Source organism: Onychostoma macrolepis, chromosome 13 (genome assembly GCF_012432095.1).
Source record: "Onychostoma macrolepis isolate SWU-2019 chromosome 13, ASM1243209v1, whole genome shotgun sequence".
Classification (NCBI taxonomy): domain Eukaryota; kingdom Metazoa; phylum Chordata; class Actinopteri; order Cypriniformes; family Cyprinidae; genus Onychostoma; species Onychostoma macrolepis.
In genome coordinates this window covers 8,982,179-9,009,047 of record NC_081167.1, presented here as the reverse complement: position 1 = coordinate 9,009,047, position 26,869 = coordinate 8,982,179, and the positions used below count along the sequence as shown (strand labels likewise).

Here is a 26,869-nt window from a genome sequence, read left to right as displayed (position 1 = left end):
TTCCGCAGTATTTGCTAAACTTTCCGTAAATTATTAGTCGATATAGTATTATTATTTTATGTTAATAAATGGTATATAAGCTAGTTTGTCATTGTACTGTTTTATTGTTGTTGTGCTTTTCATTAAGAATCTTTGAAGGATTTGTTAGAAAGTAAAAGGTGTAAAGATGTAACAGCAACAGGCAATATCTTTTCTTGTAAAACGTGACACCAAGAACAAGAATTCGAAAGCAAAAGTGAAAACATCCAATTACCAATTCAGTGCCACGCAGCTGTGAAAGACTGATCTCCGGTTATCTGAAGCATTCGGTTCCAGATATTCCTGCTAAATGTGGCAAATAGTTTTTCACCTGGATGATAGGTGTAGATAAAATTAAATAAAATTAAATAAAATTAAATTAAATAAAATAATAAAAACTGTATGCATTTACTCAGGTTGCCTTTATTTTATGTTGCATTTTGCTTTAAAATTTAAAACTATATAGCATGACATATCCTACACAAGAAATCAGGATGCAGCAAAGACATTTTCACAGCACTGTTATTATGCCATTTTCATTGAGACATTGCTTAAACTTGTGGCAACTACTTCTGATACTTGAACCACAATATATCCTGTGCATATATGACCCACAGTATATCCTGTGCATGTATGAGAACAACAGCATCACGGTTGACTTTTCACATGTACTATAGTGCACTTGTACAACAGCTGACTTTTTCATAGATCTAAATCAAACAGATTGCAGAATATAAAATGTCAAATATATTAAAAAAGTTAAAGTTGGGGAGGAAGAAAAAAACAGACAAGAATAAAGATGAGCAGTACCGTCTGGTGAAAGACATACCGACACAGCGCACAGAGACCACGGATGGTAAGACAATACGTTGTCATTTTGGTAACACTTTACAGTAAGGTCTCATTTGTAAACGTTAATGTTAGCTAACATGAACTATAACAATGAACAATACAGTTGAACAATATTTATGGATCTTTGTTAACATTAGTTAATAACAAAGTATTACAATTCATTGTTAGTTCATGTTAGCTCAGGTCCATGAAATAATATTAACACATACAACTTTTGTTGTTAGTTTAACTAGTGTAGTTGATAATGTTAACAAATGGAACCTTACGAGTAAAGTGGTACTATGTTTCAATAATTGGTTAAAGTAAGACATTTTTGGGGATAACATTTGAGTTGAAAATTTCAAAAGTAATTGATGCATTCAGCAGGAGAACAGGAAAGCACAGTCGACTCTGCGATGCCATCTAGTTCAGGTGTTGAAGTGAGTGGCGAGACAGGGCTTCATATTCTCAGAACAATTCTGAGTGAACAAGTAAACCCAGCTGCAATGCCGAATATCAGCGTCTCTCAAGAATGGCGTGATAAGTACCTTCAGGAAATAGATCAGTTTGTGGAAAACCACTTTCCCACGCTGCCAGCAGAGGGACCACGAGGATCTCAGTTAAAGCAGATACAGGACTTTCTAAAGAGTGCACAGAGCATGATATATGATGAGGTGCTTCGATTAACACCTGCACTGAAAGATGCTGGTCTGCTAGATCATCTGAAGGACAGTTACAGCCGTCACATCTTTACCAACCTGGACCTGCTCCTAAACAGAGATCTGTCTGTAAAAGAGATCTTCTACCTTCTACTGTGGGCAAAAGATTTGTTCTTCAGGTATGCACTGCAAATTTGTTGTAAATGTAATATTCTTATACATACAACACAAAAACAAGTTAACTTTGATAATAATAAGAAATGTTTCTTGATAAGCAAATCTGCATAATTAGAACAATTTCTGAAGGATCATGTGACACTGAAGGCTATAATAATTAAAATAAACTATATACTGTATATGGGGACATTTTAAAATATATTAAAATGGACAATTTTTCAAAATAAATGTTTCATTTCTGGTCAAATAAGTGCAGCCTTGGAGAGCATGAGAGACGTTTTCATAAATATTAAAAATCTTACAGTCATTCTTGAGAAGTGGAACAAAACAGGGTGCAAAATTGAAAAAAATAAAACCATGTACTCAGACAAATGAAACGATATTTATGTATCTTATATGTACTAAGCTACTGAGCAATGCTTTGATACAACCTTCCAACTTTTCTCTTTTTTTTTTAACAAAATGTGCTTTTTACTTTGGACGGTGTAATATAATTTCAACTTTATCTTTAACAGCATTCAAGATGTTTTTAACATTTCAAAACACATTCTCTTGTTAGCAGACAGATTACACTTTCACACACTCTCAGAAATAAAGGTACAAAAGCTGTCACTGGGGCAGTACCTTTTCAAAAGGTACACGTTTGTGCCTATTAGGTTGAAATATGTCCACTTTAAGTACTAATATGTACCTTTAAGGTACCAAAATGGACTCTTTAGGTACAAACATGTACCTTTTGAAAAGGTACCGCCCCAGTGACAGCTTTTGTACCTTTATTTCTGAGAGTGCATGTGACCAACAATTCCTCAACAAATATAAAATATCATAATGAAATATTATCAAAATATAAATCTGACGGAGGTGACACATCTGACGGTGCTGACGAAAACCTGAATTTGTAGTCATTTTAAAACAAACACAACAAACAGTGGGTATGTTATTGTTTATAAAGCTTTTATTCAGGAGTCACATTTAAGTATTTTGATATATTATTGGAACACAAAATCTGACGGTTTTGACAAATTTGGCATTTCTTTCACAAAACAAATGGAGTTCATGTAGAAGCCATTTAGTTTTTTTCTGTTGATGCTAGATGCTAATGGGACCTGCTTCAGGAGAATAAAATGATCTAAATATTTCAAATAATTTCCTTGGAAATTGGAAGATGGTGTTGAAATATCATGGTTGTGACAGGAAATATTAACATTAGGATTTAAAATATTCTAAAACTATAAAACTGACCAGAGCCTGTCTGACACTGATGTACTCTGCAGAGGAGGAATGCAAGGGGTCCTTTATAGTGACAGCTGCCCCTGATATTCCCTGATTTTATTACATTTTAATGAATGTCTGAGTCTGACGGTGATGACAAAAATTGGGGACACAACTTTGAAACCTTATGAAACATGCATGTGTCACTGAAAAACAACCTTGCTTTGATATGAGATATTATTAAGTGTTACTTTTGATAAAACAAGGTCTTTTTCATCATTAAAAAACATTTTGTCCATGTTATATATGAATGATTGAACCCTTCTCTGTGGACACACTGTTTTAGATGTAGTGAGAAGACAATAAGTGCCATAGATTTCACATAATAATGATCAAATTAAACTGAATGGGATAATTGTGTTTACATTCTATTATTAATCCCCATAACATTTACAATTGAAAATATTTTTATTTTTTAAACCTGATAGCAGTTACAATTTCTGGACATGTCTCAAGAATGACTGCTTATTAAACTCAAAATGTTTAACAGTAGCCCATATGTGCTCATTTCTGTTTCAGTTCAGAATCAAAACTGACAGTGTACGATCCTCTGCTGTTGACAGGAGGGTTTGAGAGAGCAAAGCACAAACTATTACAAAAACTTCAGGTAAGACTTCACAGCATCCCCTTTATTTTTAACACAAGAGCAGTTTGTTATCCTGAATGTGTGTAATTCGCTTCCAGTTATTTTAACTGTACAAAAACAGTCCGCTATGCTGCTTTATATTGCTAAATGCTATTTTTTATCATTAAGTATTAGCAAGTAATATAGCAATCATAAACACATCGGTCGTAGAGCACATCCCGTTTACTGCACTTTGTTATTGTTCTAGATGGCGGCAAATGTCTGGCACATTCACAGAAAATAGTTTAATTCCGTGTTGCAGAAGTTAAGGGCATGGCCTTCATTTTATTTGAATTTTTTGGCTCTCATTATACTGACTTGCGGTAATGTACGAAAGGACTCAAAACAAGAAATGCTAACACCTGTATCTCTGCCCCACTTTAACTTCCACAGAATGACCTCTCCACGAATCTACAGGAAATCCTGCGCTATGATGAGCAACATGGACATAATGAGGACTCAATGAATGACGAAACCTTCATCAGTGTACACATAGATGTCATTAAGGTAGCTCCTACACTGTAAAAAAAAAAAAAAAAAAGTTGAGCCAACTTAAAATTTTAAGGCAACTAGCTTCAGCAGATTTTTGAGTTTTCTCAACTTGTCGTTTTAAGTTTATACAACAAAAATTTGAGAATCTCCCACAAAAATAAGTTGAGCTAACTCAAAAATCTCCTGAAGCTGGTCGCCTTAAAATTTTTAAGTTGGCTCAACTTTTTTTTTTTTTTTTTTACAGTGTAGATAGAGAGAGAGAGAGAAAGAAAGTGAAGCAAGACTTAGGCTATTTTTATTTACTCATGTAAAAAGATATCACAAGGCATTTGAATATGATATACTGCAAACTTATTTTATGTTTTGTTTTCACAGTGCCTGAATAGTGCTATTTTAGAAGCTGAAATGTTTGGTCTGACTTTGAGGCACGCCGTACAAATACTCTGCAATGAAGAGCTGCATGGTTTTGTTCAGAAGTAGGTTTCTCTATCTTGTATTACACCTTTAAAGTTCACACACTAAAGCGATTCTCATTTAATGAGTATCCAGTTATTATCTTTTTAGTTTATGGTTGTTGGAGTGGAGATGTTTATAATCCTGTACTTAATAGCTATAAATATGTGTTTTCTTAGGTATGTGGACACTGAGAATGAACGTCTAACAAAAGTAAAGTTTACAGAGAAAAACTCTGTGCATCTGTTTCGGATATTCAACACCTGTATGCAACTCAGGTATTTACTAATGATGTTTAAGTAATGAACTAATACATGGCTCAGAAGCTGGAACAGTGTATAATTAAAGGGATAGTTCACCCAAAAAATGAAAATTCTGCCAATAATTACTCTCATGTCGTTCCAAACCCGTAAGACCTTTGTTCATCTTTGAAACACAAATTAAGATATTTTTGATGAAATCCGAGAGCTTTCTGACCCGCCGTAGACAGCAATGCAACTGACACGTTCAAGACCCAGAAAGGTAGTAAGGACCAAAATAGTCCATGTGATGTCAGTGGTTCAACCGTAATATTATAAAGCTGCGAGAATACTTTTTGTGCACAAAGAAAACAAACAAAAAAAGATGTTATTTAACAATTTCTTCTGTTTCGCTTTCGCATCAGTCTCAGCCATGCATTCACGAGAGTACCACGATGCATACATGTGCATTCCTTCATTTTTGGGTGAACTAACTAACTAATCTGCACTAATTGAAGAATAGGTGAAGACATATTTGTCACCCTTGATTTATTCAAAGTGGTAGCATACTTGTGGGGATATTAAAATAAAGTGACTAATATTTGGCTTCCATTTGTGGCTAAAGTAGTGCATCAACCATGAGAGACAAACCCTATGTCATCGTTAAAACTAGAGTCATTATATCTTGTGAGTGTATTATTTTAAAAATATTTGTGCTAAGTAATTTATTTATTTATTTTTTTGAATTAACCTTTTAATGGACCTTTATTTGTCTGTTCCCTATATTGGCTTTTTATTACAGTTAACCTTTAACTGCCCCTTTTCTGCAGTTTTATCATAAGACCAGTATTATTTATTTTAACTATAGATGCTATGCTGCACAAATCACTCCAGATATTAACAACAGTGATGTCTACTCAAGCACTGTATGCATGCTACAGAAACTGGAAGATAATGCTTCATCCATTGTACAAAAGGTCATGAACTGCTTAGCACAGGTATGTTTTGACATCTGTGTTTATGATAATCTGTTCAGAAGAAAGTCCACTTTTGTGCACTCGAAATTAGGTATTTGAGTCCACAGAATTGTGAAATCCATAAAATGTTATTTGGATTATTTTGGCTCTTATTATTTCTCTGGGCTACTGATAAACAACAAGGATACTGAAAACTCCTAACACATTTTTAATAAAAACTTACAGTCCTGTTTCTATTTAAATGTTCATTTGTAGGCCAATTTAGAAATGTATTTCAAGAAAAGGAATAGGCATACTGATACCTTGATGGAGGTAATCCAGGGGCAGTGTGCATCTCTGCCCGAGACCGCCTCAGAGATCAAAACGGTACGTGCAGTGAATGACCTTAAAACTAATCAAAAAGCTCCATATCTCACCCTCAATCTCTAACAATCTCTTAATTCCTGACAGGTCATTGTGAAAATAGCTTACGACAGTGTTTCCAAAGTGTACCTGGAATGCCTGATGAAGACAAAGTTCAGAAACCTGGAGGACTGTTGGGGAAATGCAGAGGAAAAGATAACAGAGGATGTTCAATATTTTCATGAAACATTCTCTGATCTGGTGAAAAAAAAATAACTCTTTATTTCTCAAATAACTCTTGTTTTTAAGCGCTGATTTCCTGATACACATGACCTTTGGAAATAAGGATCAAACATTATTCAGCATAATTGTTCCACATACAGTACAGAATAGGTAAAAATCTCATTGTTTGAGTAAAGTGATTTTTGCCTGCAGAATGGCATTGCTGCCCGGAGAACCAGCTCCTTCAGAGAATGACTGAAGTTGTACATTGCAATGATGTAGATGCACTGAAGATTACCTGTTGTGATTTGTTCAGAGCTTTCCCTCAGGAGAGGTAAACTTAGATCACAATTAACACCACTACAGATGCAAACATGTATTTACAGTTGTTTAAAATTGTGTGAGTATTCAAACAGAGAATGAGTGATTTTGCTTTCATCAGACTGAATGAATGTTTTGCAGTGAGCAGTATGTACCTGGTCTGCTGCGCTGGAAGGGGGTGTTATCAGAGCGACAGGTGAGGGAAGTGCTGGATGTGAGTCGGGAATTTGGCCCATATCCAAGTCCTACACGTGTCACCTGTTGCCCTCTGAAGGGACTTTTTTGTTGTAAATAGCTTGCATCCTATATAGTCACATGAAAACAAATAAGACTGTCTTTAATAATGGGAACTGCAGAAGCATAGTTGTGGTTAGCTGCTTCTGAACCCAACAGCAATGCAAGCCTATCAACATCATTGACTTGATGAGAAATGGGCCAAAAGTCAACTGATCCACATTTACCTGAACCGTTATTGATGCTTAAGATAAAGGTTATTTTAAGCAAAGATATTTGCTCTATGATCATTTTGCTTACAAAATAAGAAAAATATACAAAGACTTTGTGTTATTTGTTTAAGTGTTTAATCCTCTTTTTTTTAGTTCAGCTGGTAAAAGTAAGATATAGAGATTGTGATATTTCTGCCTTCTAGATCTGATGTATATTCTTTAATAAGGTGCTAAATCTTTTCTTTCACATCTGTTTACACTGAAAGCAGGCATCAAAGCTGCAGAGCTACTCCAGTGACTTTATTTTCCCAGTCTGTCTGAAATAATAAAATACTTTTTTTAAAAATGTGTCCAAGCATAAATTCATGCAGCCTACAGTACTTATTATGTTCTTACATGATGATATTTTAATGCTTAGTTTATGATAAAAGCTCTGTAGTTTTTACTGTGGGGCAAAACATATAATGCAATACAATGAAGATTGAGAGATGAACTAATAAACATTCCTCAAAAGCCTATGGATCATATTTGATACTCACATTTTATCATGACTTTTCTAAAAAAAAAAAAAAACTGATTTATGGATAATCAAGTAAACAGAGTATTTCACAAAACGTTTTAGTGCTAAAACTAGCTCTGAAATCTGTGAAAGGTTACGAGTAGTGAAGAGGACTCCTGAGTCACTAAAAAGACCAAACGACAAACTATCCTAAAATGTCTGTTGCCGGCAATCTGCCTCGGAATGTGAACATTTTAGAAACATTTGATGATAATGTGCTTTTAAAAAGGTATCGCCTTTGGTTTTGGAGGTTATCGCAACTCCAAATTTTCCTTTTGATTATATCCTTGTTTTCATTAACCAGTTGGGCAAGAAGTAACAGCTGTTCTTGCATCCAGTTTTCTTTTTTGTTTGCATGTCTTACTATCAGCCATGATTATTCTACTCTGTTAATTAAAAGGCTGTTTATATGCATATTCACTAATTTTTCTTTTACGAGAAGCATACAGGCTGACAATTAGCTGAACATATACTTGTTTAATTAGTGACACTTAGCCTGCATTTTAAAATCTTTATTTGAATGTGGCAATTAACATTTTTATTTTTATTTGAATACAGTAACATATTGCACTCTACGATATTTCTATGAATAAATCTCTGACAGAGACTATCAGCCAATCACTGTGTGCATAGTCAGTAAGCATGCTGACACCATCCATAGCAACGAGGTCAACCCCGCCCCTTACTCTGAGCTTAAAACTTCTCTCTATTCCTTAGTAAGAGTTTGTCTCAGCAGCGTTGTGAATAGGTTTTAAGAGAAAACTCTTAACTAAAAGCTTTTACTGCTATTTAGGAGAACTCTTAGTGCTAAGATAAAATGTTTTGTGAATACGGGCCCAGATGGTGGAAGGCATGTAGTAGATTGTGAACAACAGGTTTTTAGGCAAAGTTTTGATTATATTGATTTAGAGGCCTAAGAAATTTGTGTATAGGATTTAAGCAGCACTAAAGCACTGCAAGGTGATCTACTGGTTTGTCAGCATGTAATTACGTCATAGTGATAAGAAATGGATGGATTCTGTCTTACCATTGCTGCCACATGATCTACCATGTTTGTGTGTCGGTTCATTATAAGCTGAAGGCCATGCCACTGGCACTTCTCAGGGCTATTTTTCCCTTTCCCTGTTATAAGTCTGTTACTTCTTGCCACTGTACATAGCCATTTGTACAATATGATGATATTAGTTTGTAAAACAATATAGTAAAATGTGCTGTTTCTAAAATAATTGTACACTGTTTCTATAATTGTACACTATTTCTGTAATTTCCACAGTTATTTACTGTATATCACCCAGTGTAATACTGCAAATTCCCTTTACAGTAAGTAACTGTAATACCCTTTTCATCATGGGAATTTTCTGTGAGGCATACAGAGACTTATATACTACTGTAACGGTCTCTTTGGCGCCATTATACCGAGGTCTTTTATTTTCCTAATTTCTTACATTTGGATTGACACAATTTGCCCTACAACGTGTTTACAACGCCGCAACAGCTTGGGACTGACTACACAGGAGGTGTTACATCGCTTCTAATGATTGGAAAATCCGTTTGTATTTCGTGTCAGAAACAGCGCCAGCGCTTGGAGTACATCTGTACGTCAGATATATGCCGGGGCCTCACTTTACTGTCCGCATCCACTGCAGATAATATATATAATGGGTTCTATTTTGTTGTCTGTTGTCGAGTTGCGCCGCGGCGCGCCACTCGTGTCCGAGGAAGACACGGATTCAGCGGGGAAGCGCCGCGGGGATGAGCCCGCGAGAGTGGAAGAGCTCCGGAGAACATCTGCGCTGTGTGTCGATGCACCTTACGAGAGAATAAGCAAGGTAAAAATATGTGTACGTTTGTCTGTGTGTTTGTCAGATTTTTGCACACCAGTTTAATCATTTACTGGTCAACATGGCAGTTACAGAACTTTACTATGGTAAACTGCGCTGTCTTTTCAAACGACTTTTGTCAGCTTGTTGAATTAAGTTGCCGAATTAAAATTATTTTTAAGGTTAAGGTTAACTAATGTGAAATTTAGTTCAGGTGTTAGTAGTTAATGTTGGCCAGTAGCCTGAGAAAATAAAATCGTATGTTAGCTAGGTTAAACTAGTTTTATGGCAAGCTGCCTTTCTAGTTTTAGAATTAGTTTGTTATGGTTTTTAATGGAATTTAAGATTTACTGCATTTTTTTGTATTTGTGTTTTAAAGGCAACTGCAATGAAGCATCAAGAAAGACATGAGCAGGCCAGCCACCCTGAGACTGATAATTCATGGTAAGAGAACAACTATGGTTTTGAGAGATTTGTGTATTCTATATGAGTTTTGCCTTTTAAAAGTGTGCTATTTCTACTTCTTGTTTTTCAGAGTGGATGGTGAGCAAAGATGGTGGCCACGTTTTGGAGCAGCACCTGGGTTTTGCAGATGGCTATGTATTCTTTGGCTGTTTGTCTTTTTTCCCCATTATGTTTCTGTTGCCTAAAGATTGTTTGTGAGGATGAATCCAGAGGACACAACATAATGCACTGCAAAACATCCTAAGACAGGAGAAATGGTGAAGATGCACAGTTCCAGCATTGGAAGTCTGTATTTTTAAGTGTTATACATGCAATGTTTTAAATAAAGAATTTGATATTTTTTAATTATTGTGTCTGTTTTAATTGAATGCCAGTAGTACCTATGTAGAGTAAAAATAACATGATTTCTATATAAAAATTATAAAATCTAATGAGATCTATATTAAAATGAATGAATTACAGTAGTATACTGATAAATCAAATGCAGTTTGCTACTGTAAATCTTAATTACTTAATTACAGTGTTGCCAGTAAGTTACTGTAAAAACCCTTTGAAATGTCTAACAGTGTATGGCACACCCAAAGACTAGGCTTCATTTTCGTTTTCTCTTAAATGCTGTCAAAGCCTTCACACCTGAAACAACCAGTTGGTAAGCTGCAAACCCAATTGGCTGGAATGTTTATTAATGAGGTAAATTTCCATTAGTATACCTGCTTTTCCTGCAAGCTCGTTATTTACTGTGATGTATTCTGTGGGCCAAGGAAGCTTTTTATTTGTGTCAGTCAAGTGTCAATTTTAAGCAAGTGAAAATGGCAAGCTTTTTAATGAGATGGAAAACAAAGAATGGGAATGAAGTCAAACCAATGAAAAAGAGAGATGGTAGCAGTCTCTTGTTATTTTTCTGATTTTATTGATCTCACTCATTTATGAAAGTAAGTGTCTTTGCTCTTGTTGGAAAAGCCAACATCTTTCCATCGGTATACAATGCAAGCATATTGTTTAAAGTATTTCAACATTTTGTTTGCTGCCATGGTTTGATGAATCAGATTAGTTGTTTAGTAATTTATTAAAATTACATTAGAATCAAATTTTCGCACACAATGTCTTGAATACACATTTTTAAAGTACTTTAAAGAAGAGGAAAAAGACTACTTAAAGTAGTCATGTGGTGCAAACAATATGCTGCAAAAAAAGTCCCTCATTATATTATAAAATATCAGAGAATTTGACTTTTTATAATAAAAGGTTAGTTCAATATGTACAATTCCCCAAAACATTGGGAATGAATAATTCAAGATTTCTGAAATAATGTTTACATTTACATAAATCACATAAAAAGTTTTTTATTTTTATTTTATTTTTTTACATTTTTTTATGAAACAAGTAGATAGAATAGAAAAAGGAAAGCTAGTGTTAGTTTTACAAGAAAAGCAGTTTAATGTTTGCATGTTTAATGTTGAAGATTCATAAATGATTGAACATTATCAAATTGCCACCCCACCCCAGCTTTTTTTTTTCATTAATCATGCACACTCTTATTTGTCAGTGAACCTTTCACCAGGGGAACAGGTATCTGAATGCAGTTCACAGCAGTCTGTTATTCCTGATCTCATTGTTTTAGATGTTGAAGCACGTAACAAAAGAGTGCTTCATACTCTGAGAAAGATTCTGAGAGACCAATTAACCCCTGAGGACTTTGACGCTGCAGTTGAGGTGTTGAAAACATTGAGCAACCTGAATGCTGGTCTACTAGATCATCTGAAGGACAGTTACAGCCATCACATCTTTACCAACCTGGACCTGCTCCTAAACAGAGATCTGTCTGTGAAAGAGATCTTCTGCCTTCTACTGTGGGGAAAAGATGTTTTCTTCAGGTATAAAATTGATTGTTGTTTACTTTTCTGTAAATGTACTTGTAGTAAACAAATGAAGCATGAACTATTGACAAATTAATTTATGTTACAGTTCAGACTCACAGCATTTCTTCAGAGCGTACGACCCTCTGCTGTTGACCGGATGGTTTCAGAGAGCAACGGAGAAACTGCTGCCAAAACTGCAGGTCATGATATGCTCCATCTGTATTTGTTAAAAGTATCAGTGTATTAGGCTAAAAAGGGCACCCAAAATAGCAAAACATTTAGGAATGACATAAATCTCTATCCCACTTTAACTGTCACAGGATGACATCTCCAAGACTCTACAGAACATCCTGAACTATGATGAAGAACTCGGACATAATGGAGACTCAATGGATGAAGAAACTGTCATCAGAGTTCATTTAGATGTCACTCAGGTAAAGAAAACTATGTGCAAAGCTCATTTTTTCTTGGTATGAAAAATAGGATTTGTAATGGTTTTTAAATATGATGTATTGCACACTTATTTTATGTAGTTTTGTCTTTACAGTGTCTGAATGCTGTTATTCAGGGTTCTAAGCAATTTAGTCACACGCTGATGTATACGACACAAACACTCTGCCTTAAAGAGCTTCATCAGTTTGTTCAGGAGTAAGTGTCTAAAAGTGTCTCCACATTATCTATCTATTCATTGTTATGTCATTTATTTATTCTTTTCTTTAAAAAAAATATATGAACATTAAGATTAACTTTTAACTAATTTTCTATATATTTTTTTCTAGGTATGTGTATGTAGAGAAAGGACGCCTGGAAAAACAGCAACACCTGAAGAAAAATTTTGTGCATCTGTTTCGGCTCATCAGCACCTGTAGACAACTCAGGTGACTTCTATTTTTAATGATTAATATAATTATACATTTATAAACTTATCAGTGTATAATTAACTGGCATTTCTCTATCCATAATTTTCGGATTTATCCTGCATTAGGTTCATACACAGGCAACCACAAAACTAAAACTATAGTTTTGTCATAAAAACAGCTTTATGCATATATTTATTTTGCTGTACAAACCCGATTCCAAAAAAGTTGGGACACTGTACAAATTGTGAATAAAAAAAGGAATGCAATAATTTATAAATCTCATAAATTTATAATTTATTCACAATAGAATATAGATAACATATCAAATGTTGAAAGTGAGACATTTTGAAATGTCATGCCAAATATTGGCTCATTTTGGATTTCATGAGAGCAACACATTCCAAAAAAGTTGGGACAGGTAGCAATAAGAGGCCGGAAAAGTTAAATGTACATATAAGGAACAGCTGGAGGACCAATTTGCAACTTATTAGGTCAATTGGCAACATGATTGGGTATAAAAAGAGCCTCTCAGAGTGGCAGTGTCTCTCAGAAGTCAAGATGGGAAGAGGATCACCAATTCCCCCAATGCTGCGGCGAAAAATAGTGGAGCAATATCAGAAAGGAGTTTCTCAGAGAAAAATTGCAAAGAGTTTGAAGTTACCATCATCTACAGTGCATAATATCATCCAAAGATTCAGAGAATCTGGAACAATCTCTGTGTGTAAGGGACAAGGCCTAAGACCTTTGTTGAATGCCCGTGGTCTTTGGGCCCTCAGACAACACTGCATCACTCATCGGCATGATTCTGTCATTGACATTACTAAATGGGCCCAGGAATACTTCCAGAAACCACTGTCGGTAAACACAATCCGCCATGCCATCTGAAGATGCCAACTAAAGCGCTATCATGCAAAAAGGAAGCCATATGTGAACATGATCCAGAAGCGCAGGCGTTTTCTCTGGGCCAAGGCTCATTTAAAATGGACTGTGGCAAAGTGGAAAACTGTTCTGTGGTCAGACGAATCAAAATTTGAAGTTCTTTTTGGAAAACTGGGACGCCATGCCATTCGGACTAAAGAGGACAAGGACAACCCAAGTTGTTATCAGCGCTCAGTTCAGAAGCCTGCATCTCTGATGGTATGGGGTTGCATGAGTGCGTGTGGCATGGGCAGCTTACACATCTGGAAAGGCACCATCAATGCTGAAAGGTATATCCAAGTTCTAGAACAACATATGCTGCCATCCAGACGTCGTCTCTTTCAGGGAAGACCTTGCATTTTCCAACATGACAATGCCAGACCACATACTGCATCAATTACAACATCATGGCTGCGTAGAAGAAGGATCCGGGTACTGAAATGGCCAGCCTGCAGTCCAGATCTTTCACCCATAGAAAACATTTGGCGCATCATAAAGAGGAAGATGCGACAAAGAAGACCTAAGACAGTTGAGCAACTAGAAGCCTGTATTAGACAAGAATGGGACAACATTCCTATTCCTAAACTTGAGCAACTTGTCTCCTCAGTCCCCAGACGTTTGCAGACTGTTATAAAAAGAAGAGGGGATGCCACACAGCGGTAAACATGGCCTTGTCCCAACTTTTCTGAGATGTGTTAATGCCATGAAATTTAAAATCAACTTATTTTTCCCTTAAAATGATACATTTTCTCAGTTTAAACATTTGATATGTCTTCTATGTTGTACTCTGAATAAAATATTGAAATTTGAAACTTACACATCATTGCATTCTGTTTTTATTCACAATTTGTACAGTGTCCCAACTTTTTTGGAATCGGGTTTGTAGATTTTTTGCTCCTGAACTCAACAATCCGGACATGAACGACCTCTCAACCATCACTCACATGTTAGAAGAGATGTCTATTGCATGTCACGTTCTGTCTATTGCACAGGAGATGATGAAACACGTAGCACAGGTAACATTTCATCATAACCAGTTTATGCACAGAAGGAAAGTGGAGGGATTTCCCAAATTCCAAAAAGGGAATGTCTCAGTCATCAACAGAGGTTAATATTTGTTAGCTTACATACCTGCCTATCTGCGTTTCCCTATAACGCTGTCTCTTAGCGTGCTACGAAGACTCTAATGTATGCCTTAACTACAGGTGTACCTGTATTAGGGTACTACATAGTACAAAACTACATAGGACACTGCTTAATAATTTGACAGCTTTTAACAAAAGAAATAAACAACAACATAGAACTACAGAAAAAAACATTCTGTTGAGAGTGCTTTCCAACAAGCACTTCAGAAATAGTTGAAATTTCATTTAACAGGACTCATGGGATCTTATGAAAATAATCCAAATTGCAAACTAAATCTAACCTTGGAAACTTTATATAATTTCGAAATGAGAACTGGCAACCTCATGTCCAAACGTATCATGCGTATCACTAACTGACTATATCTTCACTGGCCTTTTTAAGAGTCAGTTATATTATCAACATATATTTTCCACAGTGTCTTAATTTACTCTACAACCAGGGTTGATTGCCCAGCAGCTGCATCACTTCATTGGTATAAATCACTAATTTCTGTTATTGGATGACCTACCTACTGAATAAAAGCACAACACGTGAAGCATATAATCAACAGCTTCTATGGCAAAGAAAAAAGAAAGGGGAGAGCTGCCAGCAGATGCATTTGAGTTTGTCTTGACAAAGTCGGACCAACAAGATCTAAAAGATCCAAAAGATCTTTGCTGCCGTGGCCAAGATTATAATTATTAATATTTTCTTTTTAGAATTGCAGCTTTTGAGAATTTTAGTGCACATACACTAAATGGTTCCGCGGACGGTGCTGTCTTTGATTTAGCAAAACCATATAGGCTAATAAAATAGCTAAACAACCATTAGTCTAATGACAGTTTAATTATTTGCATGAAAACACTTCAGTTAGCCTAATTGAGCACTGAGTGTATTAAAACTTCAGAATTAGGCTATATTGTGATGTGATGTGATGAACTGTGAACTGTAAACACACTCTCAGAAATAAAGGTGGATAAAAACCTTTTCAAAAGGTACATGTTTGTACCTAAAGGGTCAATTTTGGTATTTAGTATTTTGGTAATTAGTACTTAAAGTGTACATATTTGAACCTAATAGGTTAAAAGTGTACCTTTTGAAAAGGTACCGCCCCAGTGACAGCTTTTGTACCTTTATTTCTGAGAGTGCAGTGATAAGGTATAGCTAAGCATGGTCCGGACCAACCTTACGAAAGGTATACTTAACTAAGAAGGTTTCGGGAAACACATATTAATGATAAGGTACAGCTTAAGAACGACGTAGCGTTAAGAAGGTTTCGGGAAATGCAGTCCAGGTTTTTCAACAATGAAGTGGTAACCCTTTGTAATAAGGTACAGTTTGTTTACTTACTTGAATGCAGTCAGTGCATTATGAACTAACAATGAACAATAGCTGGAGTGTTAATTATGGAAAAATGGTTGTTTATTGTTCATGATACCTAAAGCATTGTGTTTATGCACTCTAGAGGGCAGGAATTTGGGGTTGCATTCATTTATTTTTTTGCTATAGACAAAATTCAGGAAAAACATGAAAATAACTCTAGTTTCTATGTACTATGAACTATGTACATTTCTAGGCCTTTTTAAGACATTATTTCAAAGAAGAAGGTGAGAAAATTCAAGTACTAACAGAGGCAATCAAAAAGCAGTGTGCATCTCTGCCTGAGACTGATGAGGGAAAAGAGATTCAGAAGGTTGGTTCTGTGTTCAAATACCCAGTCTAACTCAAAACTCAAATTTTAAAAAAAACAACAACAAAACATAACATTTTATCCTATTTTCTTTCTGACAGATCTTTGTGAATGTATCCTATGACTGCGTTTCACGCGTGTATCTGGATTGCCTGATGAAGAGCAAGTTCAGACGGCTAGAGAGGAGATGGGGAAATGTTGGAAAAAGGATAAGCAAGGACGTTCTCAGTTTGCACAACACATTCACTGAACTGGTAAAAAACTCTATAACATTTAATTAAATTACACTCTTAAAAAGGTTACAAATGGGGATGTCCACACTGAGGCCATAGAAGAACCACTTTCAATTAACAAGTTTTAAAAGCACAATTTTTTTTCTAAGTGTGAAGAACTATTATGTATCTGTTTTACAGAATGGCACTGATGACCAGAGGAACCATCTCCTTCAGAGGCTCAGTGAAGTTTTGCTTTGCAGCGATGTAGAAGCAATGAAGATTACCTGTTGTAATTTGTTCAGAGACTTCCCTCAGGACAGGTAAACTTGGCAAATAACACTTAGTATATACTTTTGCCTGGAAATGAATGTTTTTTTAATTTTGTTTTCATCAGACAGTGCAGTAAAGTCTTCCTCTGAATGTTTTGCAGTGAGCGGTATGTACCTGGTCTGCTGCGCTGGAAGGGGATGCTATCAGAGCGACAGATGAGGGAAGTACTGGGTCTGAGCCGGGACCTCGGCCTCGAACTAAAGCCTAGACGCGGCACCTGTCAGCCTCTGAAGGGACTTTTTTGTTTTCTTTGATATGAATAACACCATCAGCCAGAATTGTGAAAATCTTTGTTTACAAGTTTAATTCGATGACATAACTGTTTTGTGACATTGAATTATGAATGTTATACTGGTACATTCATATTTTCATTAGATATATTACTATATTTGCTTTTACCTGATGACCTTTTGATGTTACTTGAAAATAGGAAACAATGTTTCTATCGGACCACTGGAGAAAAATTTATTACCCGTTTACTCTTTCACGTTTTTACCTTTTTAATCTTTTCTATGATAATATCATTTTCACAGCGTTATTCATTTTGACTTCTACCATTTACATTGTTACAAAAGAGGATTGTAATAACATGTCCAGCTATGAACCTAAATTATTGTTATATTATTTAATAGTTCAGTCAGGACCACTCTGTTTGATAAAGATTACTGTAGAGGTCCTGAACATTATTTTGGTGACAGGCTTTACTCTCAAGGGTTCAGATTCTGAGCTGTTCTCAAGCAAACCTCAATGAGGTGTGAAATCCCTGAAGCCTCATGCAATCAGCAGATCTCAAATTCCATCCAGAAGTGAATCAAGTCTGTAAATGAGACTGGACAAGATTAAACGATTAGCTGATAGATGATTTCTGTGGACAAGATGCTAAGTGATGGAGGAGGGTAAGCGCATGTCTGTGCGACAGACCAAAGCAAGTGTGAGTTTGGATGAAATTATATTTCTTATTTAATTGTAGTGGGAGGAGCTACAATCAACTGAGCGTCAGCTGCTGCTGGCTGTCACGCCATGGTCTGCCTGAACTACTTTTGAGCTCCATTCATCACTCAAACTACATTTATATATTTTTTGTAATTTCTTTCATTCTCATTTGAAGACAGTTGTCTTTTGTGTGAAGAGATTTTCAACGTTTAATGTGTTGGTCTTTAATTATGCAGGAATATAATCTTGATATCCGGCACAAGAAAAGAACTGACAAACATCTTTGCCAATGCCCTGTGCAGAATTCATTCCTTTGACAATTAAAAATGTTTTTTTTTTTCTGATTAGTGATTCATTACTTTATCTTATAACCAGTGGGTGGCTTTGTGTATCTTTACCTCATTTGTGTTGAACTCACTGAAGTAGAGTTTCTTTCCTTTGTTTCTCTGATTGTACTCCATGATTGAGGGAAATGGGAGAAGTGAGTGTTACCTTCTGAGTCTGATTGATTCATCTATTTTTTTGGTACACAAGTTTAATGATTCATTTATTTTTGTGGGGTTCATAGGGAAGTGGGTGCCATTTGTTTCGAATTGGACTTTTTCTCCTGTTTCTGTTAGTTAGGGAGTCAGACCCGCCCTGAGTGAGCTGTCATCAGTCCGCCTCTGTGTCGACTCCGGTGCAGGGGAAGACAAGAATGTCTCCGATTAAGCCATTGAGGTGTTTTGTTGTTGGATGTAGTAATGAATGAAGCAGTCATCATTTACTCCCGACATCTGAGCCGCTGAAGACGCAGAGGATTAACGTTACTTTCGTTTTGAAGGGAATGCGCCGATCCCGATCTGCCTAAATGCGCCGATCCTGATCTGTCCTATCTCTGTTCTCTGTATCCCCTGTTGTTAAACTGCTCACTTGCCCTCTTGTGCCCTTTTAATAAACCTTGTAATTTGCCATTCTGCATTTGGGTCCTCCCTCACAGATCCTGACAGAAACCAACTGCAGGTCCCCAGTTTGGGAAGTCTTGATTTAATGTAATGTTTAATGTGCTTCATGTTGTTAATTATGATGAACAGAATATATATATTTTTTGTTGATATCACACGAGCTTATCATATTGAAATCAGTGTGATAAATGAATTAGGGCAAAAGTAATCAAAAAGTAATGTTATCTAAAATATGTTCTGTAATGGATTGCATTACTAACTTAAGGTTTTGTCATGTAATTTGGATTCAATGGATTGTCTGTTTAATGTTGTACATCTTTATTAATGTATTTATTTTGTAGAATGTTAATCAAGATTTTGATAATATAAAATTAAATCGTTTTAAGATCTATTGGAACCACCCTCAAAGTTTGTTGAGGCCCCCTGGTGGACCCCATGCACCCTGGATGAAAGAGGTTTGTTACTACATAGTAAGTGAGTAAGTAACAGAATTTGAATTTTTCAGGTGAACTATATGTGGAAATGTGGACATTTCATGCTGTATTAAGCCACTGTTAATCCTGCATTATATGCAATACAATAGTCATAAATTAAATATAAAAAGAAAGACGATCTCTCTCACATCCTATCTGTAAAATGAAGCAACTGGATTATGCAGCAAGACAATGATTCAAAGCATATGACTAAGCTCCCCAGCCTTGCTCCAAAAAAACAAAAAATAATAAATGTTGGCCTTCTCAAAACCCTCACTCAAACCCAACTAAGATGCTATGGCAGAATCTTTAACATGCAGTTACATTCTCAAACCATGCTCAACGTTGGACAGTACCACACTGCTGTGAAAGACTCCGGTTATCTGAAGCTTTTGGTTGCAGATATTGCTGCTAAAGGTGCCAATGAGTTTTTCTCATGGATGACAGGTGTCGATTACTTCTATTCTTTTCATTTTTTTTGTTTTGTTTTATTCAAAAATAAAATAAAATAAAAACTGTATAAATTTACTCAGGTTGCCTTTATTTTATGTTGTATTTTGCTCGAAAATCTAAAACTCTTTAGTATGACATACACAAAGACAAAAGGATGCGGCAAATACATTTTCAGTGCTGTTCATGTGAAATTTATTATTTCATATGAGACACTTCTTAAACTTGATGCAACTTCTTCCGATACTTCAAATGAACCACAAACATATCCTGTGCATTTTAGAACGAGCATCACAGTTGAATTTTCACATTTACAATAGCGCACCTGTACAGCAGGTGACTTTTTCATAGATATAAATCAAAAAGACTGCAGAATCCAAAAGCCCTTTACAGTAACTTTACACTTACAAAAATGTTAAACTTTAAAAACATGTTTCGGAGTAAGAAAAAAACATCCACGAACAAAGATGAACAAGATTGTCTAATGAAAGGCATGCCAACAACACATGACACAGAAACCTCAGATGGTAAGACTTTTTTTTTTTTTGTCATTTTGGAAACACTTCACAGTAAGGTCTCATTTGTAAATGTTAGTTAATGCATAACCTAACAACGAACAACACATTTTACAATATTTATGAATCTTTGATAACAGTCAAAAAGTTAATAACAATATGCATTACAATATGCATTAGTTCATGTTAGCTCAGGTCCATCAACAGATACGTTTGCTACAATTTTTGATACAACTTTTAATTATTTATCAGCAAATGCTGAAACTAAGATTAATAAATGTTTTAGAAGTATTTTTATTGTTTATGTCAACTAATGTAGTTAATGAGTTGAGTTGAAAATTTCTAAAGTAATTGATGCATTCAGCAGGAGAACAGGAAAGCACAGTCGACTCTGCGATGCCATCTAGTTCAGGTGTTGAAGTGAGTGGCGAGACAGGGCTTCATATTCTCAGAACAATTCTGAGTGAACAATTAAGCCCAGCTGCAATGCTGAATATCAGCGTCTCTCAAGAATGGCGTGATAAGTACCTTCAGGAAATAGATCAGTTTGTGGAAAACCACTTTCCCACGCTGCCAGCAGAGAGACCACAAGAATCTAAGTTAAAGCAGATACAGGACTTTCTAAAGAGAACACGGAGCATGATATATGATGAGGTGCTTCGATTAACACCTGCACTGAAAGATGCTGGTCTGCTAGATCATCTGAAGGACAGTTACAGCCGTCACATCTTTACCAACCTGGACCTGCTCCTAAACAGAGATCTGTCTGTAAAAGAGGTTTTCTACCTTCTACTGTGGGCAAAAGATTTGTTCTTCAGGTATGCACTGCAAATTTGTTGTAGGCTAAATGTAATATTTGTATACATACAACACACTGACAAGTTAATTTTGAAATGAACACTACCACTACTTTTGAAGAAGAATGATGATGAAGGACACACTAAATTGACCAAAAATAAACTAAAGACATTAATTTAGTTCTTTCTAACTTTCTGTTCATCAAAGTTTATCACAGTTTTCTCAAAAATATTAAGCAGCATAACATTTATTAATGAGAAATGTTTCTTTAGCAGCAAATCAGCACACTGTAAAACCGAGCAGTGAAATGAATGAAATGAAATGAGTTAATTTCACTCAAATAATAATGAAAGTTCATTGGACTTAATTGAAATAAGTTCTGTAAACTCAAAATGTTGTTGTAGTAAGGTGAACTTAAAATTATTACGTTCTCTAGTTCCCAGCATGCTTTGCACCAGACAACAAGGAAAATAAATGTAGAAATGAAGTGTTATTTTGTTTTTTGCACAAGATTAACATAGAGAGACATAAGTTAGTACTTAAATGTTGTGTTATGTTAGGATTTACATAGGTTTCTGTTATGTTGGTTTTGTAGTGTTACCGTTGTGGTGAAGAGTAGAGCCTGTGGTTAGGTTGAGGATGGACAGCAAAACTTCAAGACTATATATACACTGGAAGGTTTTTTTTTTTTTTTTTTGACTATTTTACATGCAAGTGTTGTCGTGACTCTTTTAGATAACTACATTAGCATGTGCTAGTACTAAACTATAAAGATCTGAATGAATGTGCTGTTGATGGAAGTAAGTTGTATATAATTATCATTGTGATAAGAGGGGTGGGATTATGGAAGCAAGGCTTGGCTTGGCTCCCATTGCTCTTAGACCTGCCCACTTAAAAAATAAAATAAAATTAAGCTCTACTAACTTAAAATATTGAGTTAATTTACTCAAATGTTTTGAGGCAATACGTTTCCTCAAATGTTTTGAGTATTCTCAACTTTTTTTTTTACAGTTTTACAGTGCATATTAGAATAATTTCTGAAGGATCACATGACACTGACCGGAGTAAGTTTTAAAATATAGGCCAAACTGTTTTGTTTTGGTCAAAAAAGTGCAGTCTTGGTGAGAATTAGAGACTTTTTTCATAAATATTAAAAATCTTACCAACCTCTTGAACAGTAGTGTATTTGCTCATTTCTGTTCCAGTCCAGACCCAAAACTGACATTGTACGATCCATTGCTCTTGACGGGATGGTTTGAGAAAGCAAAACAGAAACTGCTGCAGCTACTTAAGGTAAAACTTCACAGTATCCACCTCATTTTTATCGTAAGAGCAGGCTGTAACTTGAATTTCTCTGCTGAAAAAAACTAAACAAAACAATAGACACCATTATAAAATTTGTAATGGTTTTACTGGTTATAATGGGACTTGTATTGGTTTTAATGGAAACTGTAATGACCCCGTGGGTCTCTATTGGTCACCTTCTATTGGTGGCTTGTTAAAACCAATAAATCCTAATGGAATATGTCCCAAAACACACTACAGAAAACCATTTTTTTAAATGGTTTTAATGGTTAAAAGTTGATGGTTTGTAATGGTATATATAAACCATTAGAATTTTCTGTGATGGTTCTATTGTTTTTCAGTAGGGTTGTGAGGCTTCCGGTGACATTCGCTTTCAGTTATTTTTAGCTGTGCAAAAGCAGTCTGCTATGCTGCTTTATATTGCTAACTGCTATTTCTTATCATATTATTAAGCATCATCAAGTATTATAGTAATCATAAACACATTGTTCTGTAGTGCAAATAGTTTTACCATTTACTGTTACTCCTGTAATCTTTCTTTATTTAAATGTTTTGACTCATTACCCATTACACATATTGCAGTAATGAAAGGACCTAAAACAAGGTGTAACACACATATATCTCTGCCCCACTTAAACTGTCACAGGAGGACATCTCCACGTACCTACAGAACATCCTGCACTATGAGGAGGAGCACGGACATAATGGAGACTCGATGGATGAAGAAACTTTCATCAGAGTTCACTTAGATGCCACTCAGGTAGCTCTTATAGATATAAAGTGAAGCAAGACATTTTTATTTACTCATGTAAAAAGGTATCACTAGGCATTTGAATATGATATATTGCTAATCTATTTCATGTTTTGCTTCCACAGTGCCTGGATAGTGCTATTTCAGAAGCTAAAATAGTTGGTCTGACATTGAAGCATGCGGTACAAATACTCTGTAGTGGAGAGCTGCATGATTTTGTTCAGAAGTAGGTTTCTCCTCATGTTATCTCATATTACACCTGCAACTAAAGTTCACACAATTCCCATTTAATGAGTATTATGATCTCTTTAGTGAATGGTTGTTGGAGACAGGAGGTTTGTAATCCTAATGTAAATATATATTTTTAGGTATGTGGATTCTGAGAAAAACGTCTAAAAAACCCAAAGTATACAGAGAAAAACTCTGTGCATCTGTTTCGGATAATCAACACCTGTATGCAACTCAGGTATTTACTAATTAATACATGTCTCAGAAACTGTAACAGTGTATCTTTAAATCTGCACTAACTGAAGAATAAGTGAAGACATATTTGTCACCCTTGATTTAATAAAATTGGCATTATAATTGTGGGTACATTAAGATAAAGTGACTAATATTTGGCTTCTATATTTGCCTAAAATATTGCGTCGACCACGGGAGACAAAATGTAAGTAAAATAAAATAGCTTTTCTAGGTCACTGTTATAACTAGAGTCATTATATCTTGTGAGTGTATTATGTAAAAATATGAAAAGTAGTATATATTTTTTATTAAGTGAACTTTTTAGTGCACTTTTAATTGGCTGTTCTTCCTTATATTGGCTTTTCACTACATTAAGCTTTAACTGTCCTTTTGCTGCTGTTTAATAATAAAACCAGTGTTATTTATTTTAACTATAGATGCTATTCTACACAAATCACTTCAGATATTAACAACAGTGATGTCTACTCAAGCACTGTATGCATGCTACAGGAACTGGAAGATAATGCGTCATCCATTGTACAAAAGGTCATGAACTGCTTAGCACAGGTAGCCTATATTTTTTGTTTGTTTGTTTGTACATATGTGATTATGATCATCTGTTCAGAAGAAAAGTCTACTGAAAATAAGTATTTGATTCCACAGAATTGTGAAATGCATAAGATCTTATTAGTATTATATTGGAAGCATCCATTCATATCAGACTATTTCTCTGGGCTACTGATAAACAACAAGGATACTAAAACCTTTCCCAACACATTTTATATCAAACTTACAGTCATTTTCCTCTTTAAATGTTAATTTTAGGCCAAATTAGAAAGTCATTTTGAGAAAAGGAATAGGCATATTAATATCTTGATGGAGGCAATCCAAAGGCATTGTGCATCTCTGCCTGAGACCGCCTCAGAGATCAAAACGGTACGTGCAGTGAATGACCTTAAAACCAATCAAAAAGATTCAAGCTCCATATCTCACCCTCAATCTCTAACAATCTCTTAATTCCTGACAGGTCATTGTGAAAATAGCTTACGACAGTGTTTCCAAAGTGTACCTGGAATGCCTGATGAAGACAAAGTTCAGAAAGCTAGAGAAGTGTTGGGGAAATGCTGAGGAAAAGATAACAGAGGATGTTCAACATTTTCATGAAACATTCTCTGAACTGGTAAAAAATAACTTTTATTACTCATGCATTTTATTTTCCTGATGCAATTGACCCTTGGAAATAAGGATCAAACAATATTTAGCAAAATTGTTCCACACACGGTACAGAATGGGTTGGGTGTTATCTAATAGTTTAAGGCTCATATTGGTCCACAACTCTTGTCACTATTAATGACTATGGTGGTTATGGCAAGTAATTTTAATCTTTGACTTTTGACATAAGAAAACAGTGTTTTTCTCGTTTAGTTTTTTGAGTTTATTGTTTGAGTAAAGTGATTTTTGCCTGCAGAATGGCATTGCTGCCCAGGAGAACCAGCTCCTTCAGAGAATGACTGAAGTTGTACATTGCAGTGATGTAGAAGCACTGAAGATTACCTGTTGTTATTTGTTCAGAGATTTCCCTCAGGAGAGGTAAACTCAGATCACAGTTAACGCTTCACTACAGATGCAAACATGTATTTACAGTTGTTTAAAAGTAGCTGTTTTTATTGTGTGAGAGTATTCAGATGCAGTCTGTCTTTAGACGGTCTTAATGTTTTGCAGTAAGCGGTATGTACCTGGTCTGCTGCGCTGGAAGGGGGTGTTATTAAAGCAACAGGTGAGGGAAGTGTTGGATATGATCCGGGAACTTGGCCTGTTTCCAAATGATACACATGTCTCCTGTCTCCGTGTCTCCTGATCCACATTTACCAGAACTATTACTGGTGCTGAAGACAAAGGATAGCTTATATTGTCAGACAGATATATTTGCTCTATGATCATTTTGCTTACAAAATTAGTGGTAGTTCAGCTGGTAAAAAAAAATAAAAAAATATGGAGATGAAGAATGTTCTCCAAACATCATGCTATTTCTGCCTTGTAGCATTCAGATCTGATGTTTATTCTTTAACAAGGTCCTAAATCTCTTCTTTCACACCCGTCTACACTGAATGCAGGCATCAAAGCTGCAGAGCTACTCCAGTGACTATTTTCCCATTCTGTCTGAAATAATAAAATAGTTTTAAAATGTGTCCAAACATACATGTAGCCTACTTATGTTCACATTGGTACTTTTCTTCCTGATATTAAGATGTATTTTTTGTGAGCCGGTCAAAGTCAAAAGACAGGTGGAAGTGGAAACGGTTAATGCTGTAAGCGTTAAATTTGAAATAGTCAGAAATTTAAATATTTTGAAGTTGAACTGTTTATTGAAACTTTGTATACTTACATAAAATGCATATACATCAGTTGTCACTATCTCCCACTAATATTCTTAATAAGATGGTATTTAAATGTTTAGTTTATGATCAAAGCTCTGTAGTTTTCTTGTGGGGCAAAGCATTATGCAATTTAATGATGATTGACAGATAAACTAATAAATATTCCTTAAAAGCCTGATGAATCTCTAACGAATGTCCACTGAAGTCGAGTTGTGATGAACCCAAGTGCAGTTTATTTCAAACAAGGTGAAATCCGAAATCCAAACAAAGACTTGACATGAACAGACTTGGTAGAAACAAACTCACCAACAGCAGGTTACATAGATCAAAGCTAGACAAAGAACTAGGGCAACATGAGGGCTATTTATGTCATACAATGAGGGTCACATGACAAGAACCAGCCAATGAGAAACAAGACACATGAACCAAAGAACCAATCAAAACATAACACACAGACAAGGGAATCACATGACAGAACATGACTGTGGCCAAACTACAAAAGACAAGAAAACAATGAACAAGAAACAAAACCAAAACCCAAACCCCCCCTAAGGGCGGCTCCAGATGCCCAAATCCCAACAAGTCCAAGAGGGTAGTAGAGCAGAGGTGGAACGGGGAGAGGGATGGAGGGCCAGGCCCATGAAGGGGAACAGGACCCGAATCATGACATGGACTGTGGAACGATGGCAGACAGTGAAACACTGGAGAACCTAGGCTGTGGATCAGGGGCAGACTGTGGAGCATCCATAGCCACAACAGAGCAGAATGAGAGTTCAGAAAGGCTGTGACAGGACAAGCAGAGAATTCATGAATGGCCTCCTTGGCCATGACAGGGCAGACTGTGAGTTCAGAAGCAGAAGCCGCCACCTCTGAGGCAGACTCATGGGCAGAAAAGGCCTCTGGGGTAGACTCGTGGACAGGAGAGGCCACTAGAGTGCAGCCCAA

At 35.8% G+C, this 26,869-nt stretch overlaps 1 protein-coding gene and 1 long non-coding RNA gene across 4 annotated transcripts; both read left to right on the top strand.

Annotated features, from left to right (window-relative positions):
* The first annotated feature begins 575 nt into the window (after positions 1 to 575).
* Positions 576 to 26,019, top strand: LOC131552525 (uncharacterized). 3 transcript variants are annotated; one of them, XM_058796355.1, is made up of 11 exons: positions 576 to 874; positions 1,237 to 1,687; positions 3,477 to 3,564; positions 3,976 to 4,089; positions 4,450 to 4,550; positions 4,707 to 4,805; positions 5,635 to 5,764; positions 5,999 to 6,109; positions 6,194 to 6,346; positions 25,015 to 25,136; positions 25,269 to 26,019. In XM_058796355.1, exons 1-11 carry the CDS (start codon positions 757 to 759, stop codon positions 25,402 to 25,404), a joined length of 1,623 nt encoding a protein of 540 aa, XP_058652338.1. In that variant the 5' UTR covers positions 576 to 756; the 3' UTR covers positions 25,405 to 26,019. The 3 variants fall into 3 exon arrangements, 2 of the variants coding, with proteins under 2 accessions (XP_058652338.1, XP_058652337.1); XM_058796354.1 differs by having other exon boundaries at positions 580 to 874; positions 1,234 to 1,687; XR_009273995.1 differs by lacking the exons at positions 25,015 to 25,136; positions 25,269 to 26,019 and adding exons at positions 6,521 to 6,641; positions 6,770 to 7,507 and having other exon boundaries at positions 587 to 874; positions 1,234 to 1,687.
* Positions 7,797 to 10,189, top strand: LOC131552528 (uncharacterized). Its single transcript, XR_009273997.1, has 3 exons — positions 7,797 to 9,462; positions 9,833 to 9,897; positions 9,989 to 10,189. It is a non-coding gene; the product is annotated as an uncharacterized LOC131552528 (long non-coding RNA).
* Positions 26,020 to 26,869: the final 850 nt, after the last annotated feature.

What these genes read in the sequence shown, in the direction of transcription:
- LOC131552525 (XM_058796354.1), top strand. Translation starts at nt 757, where the DNA reads ATGTCAAATATATTAAAAAAGTTAAAGTTGGGGAGGAAGAAAAAAACA. An exon ending in TCATGAACTGCTTAGCACAG is followed by an intron (nt 5,765 to 5,998) that starts GTATGTTTTGAC and finishes GTTCATTTGTAG; the next exon opens with GCCAATTTAGAAATGTATTT. An exon ending in AGAGATTTCCCTCAGGAGAG is followed by an intron (nt 25,137 to 25,268) that starts GTAAACTCAGAT and finishes AATGTTTTGCAG; the next exon opens with TAAGCGGTATGTACCTGGTC.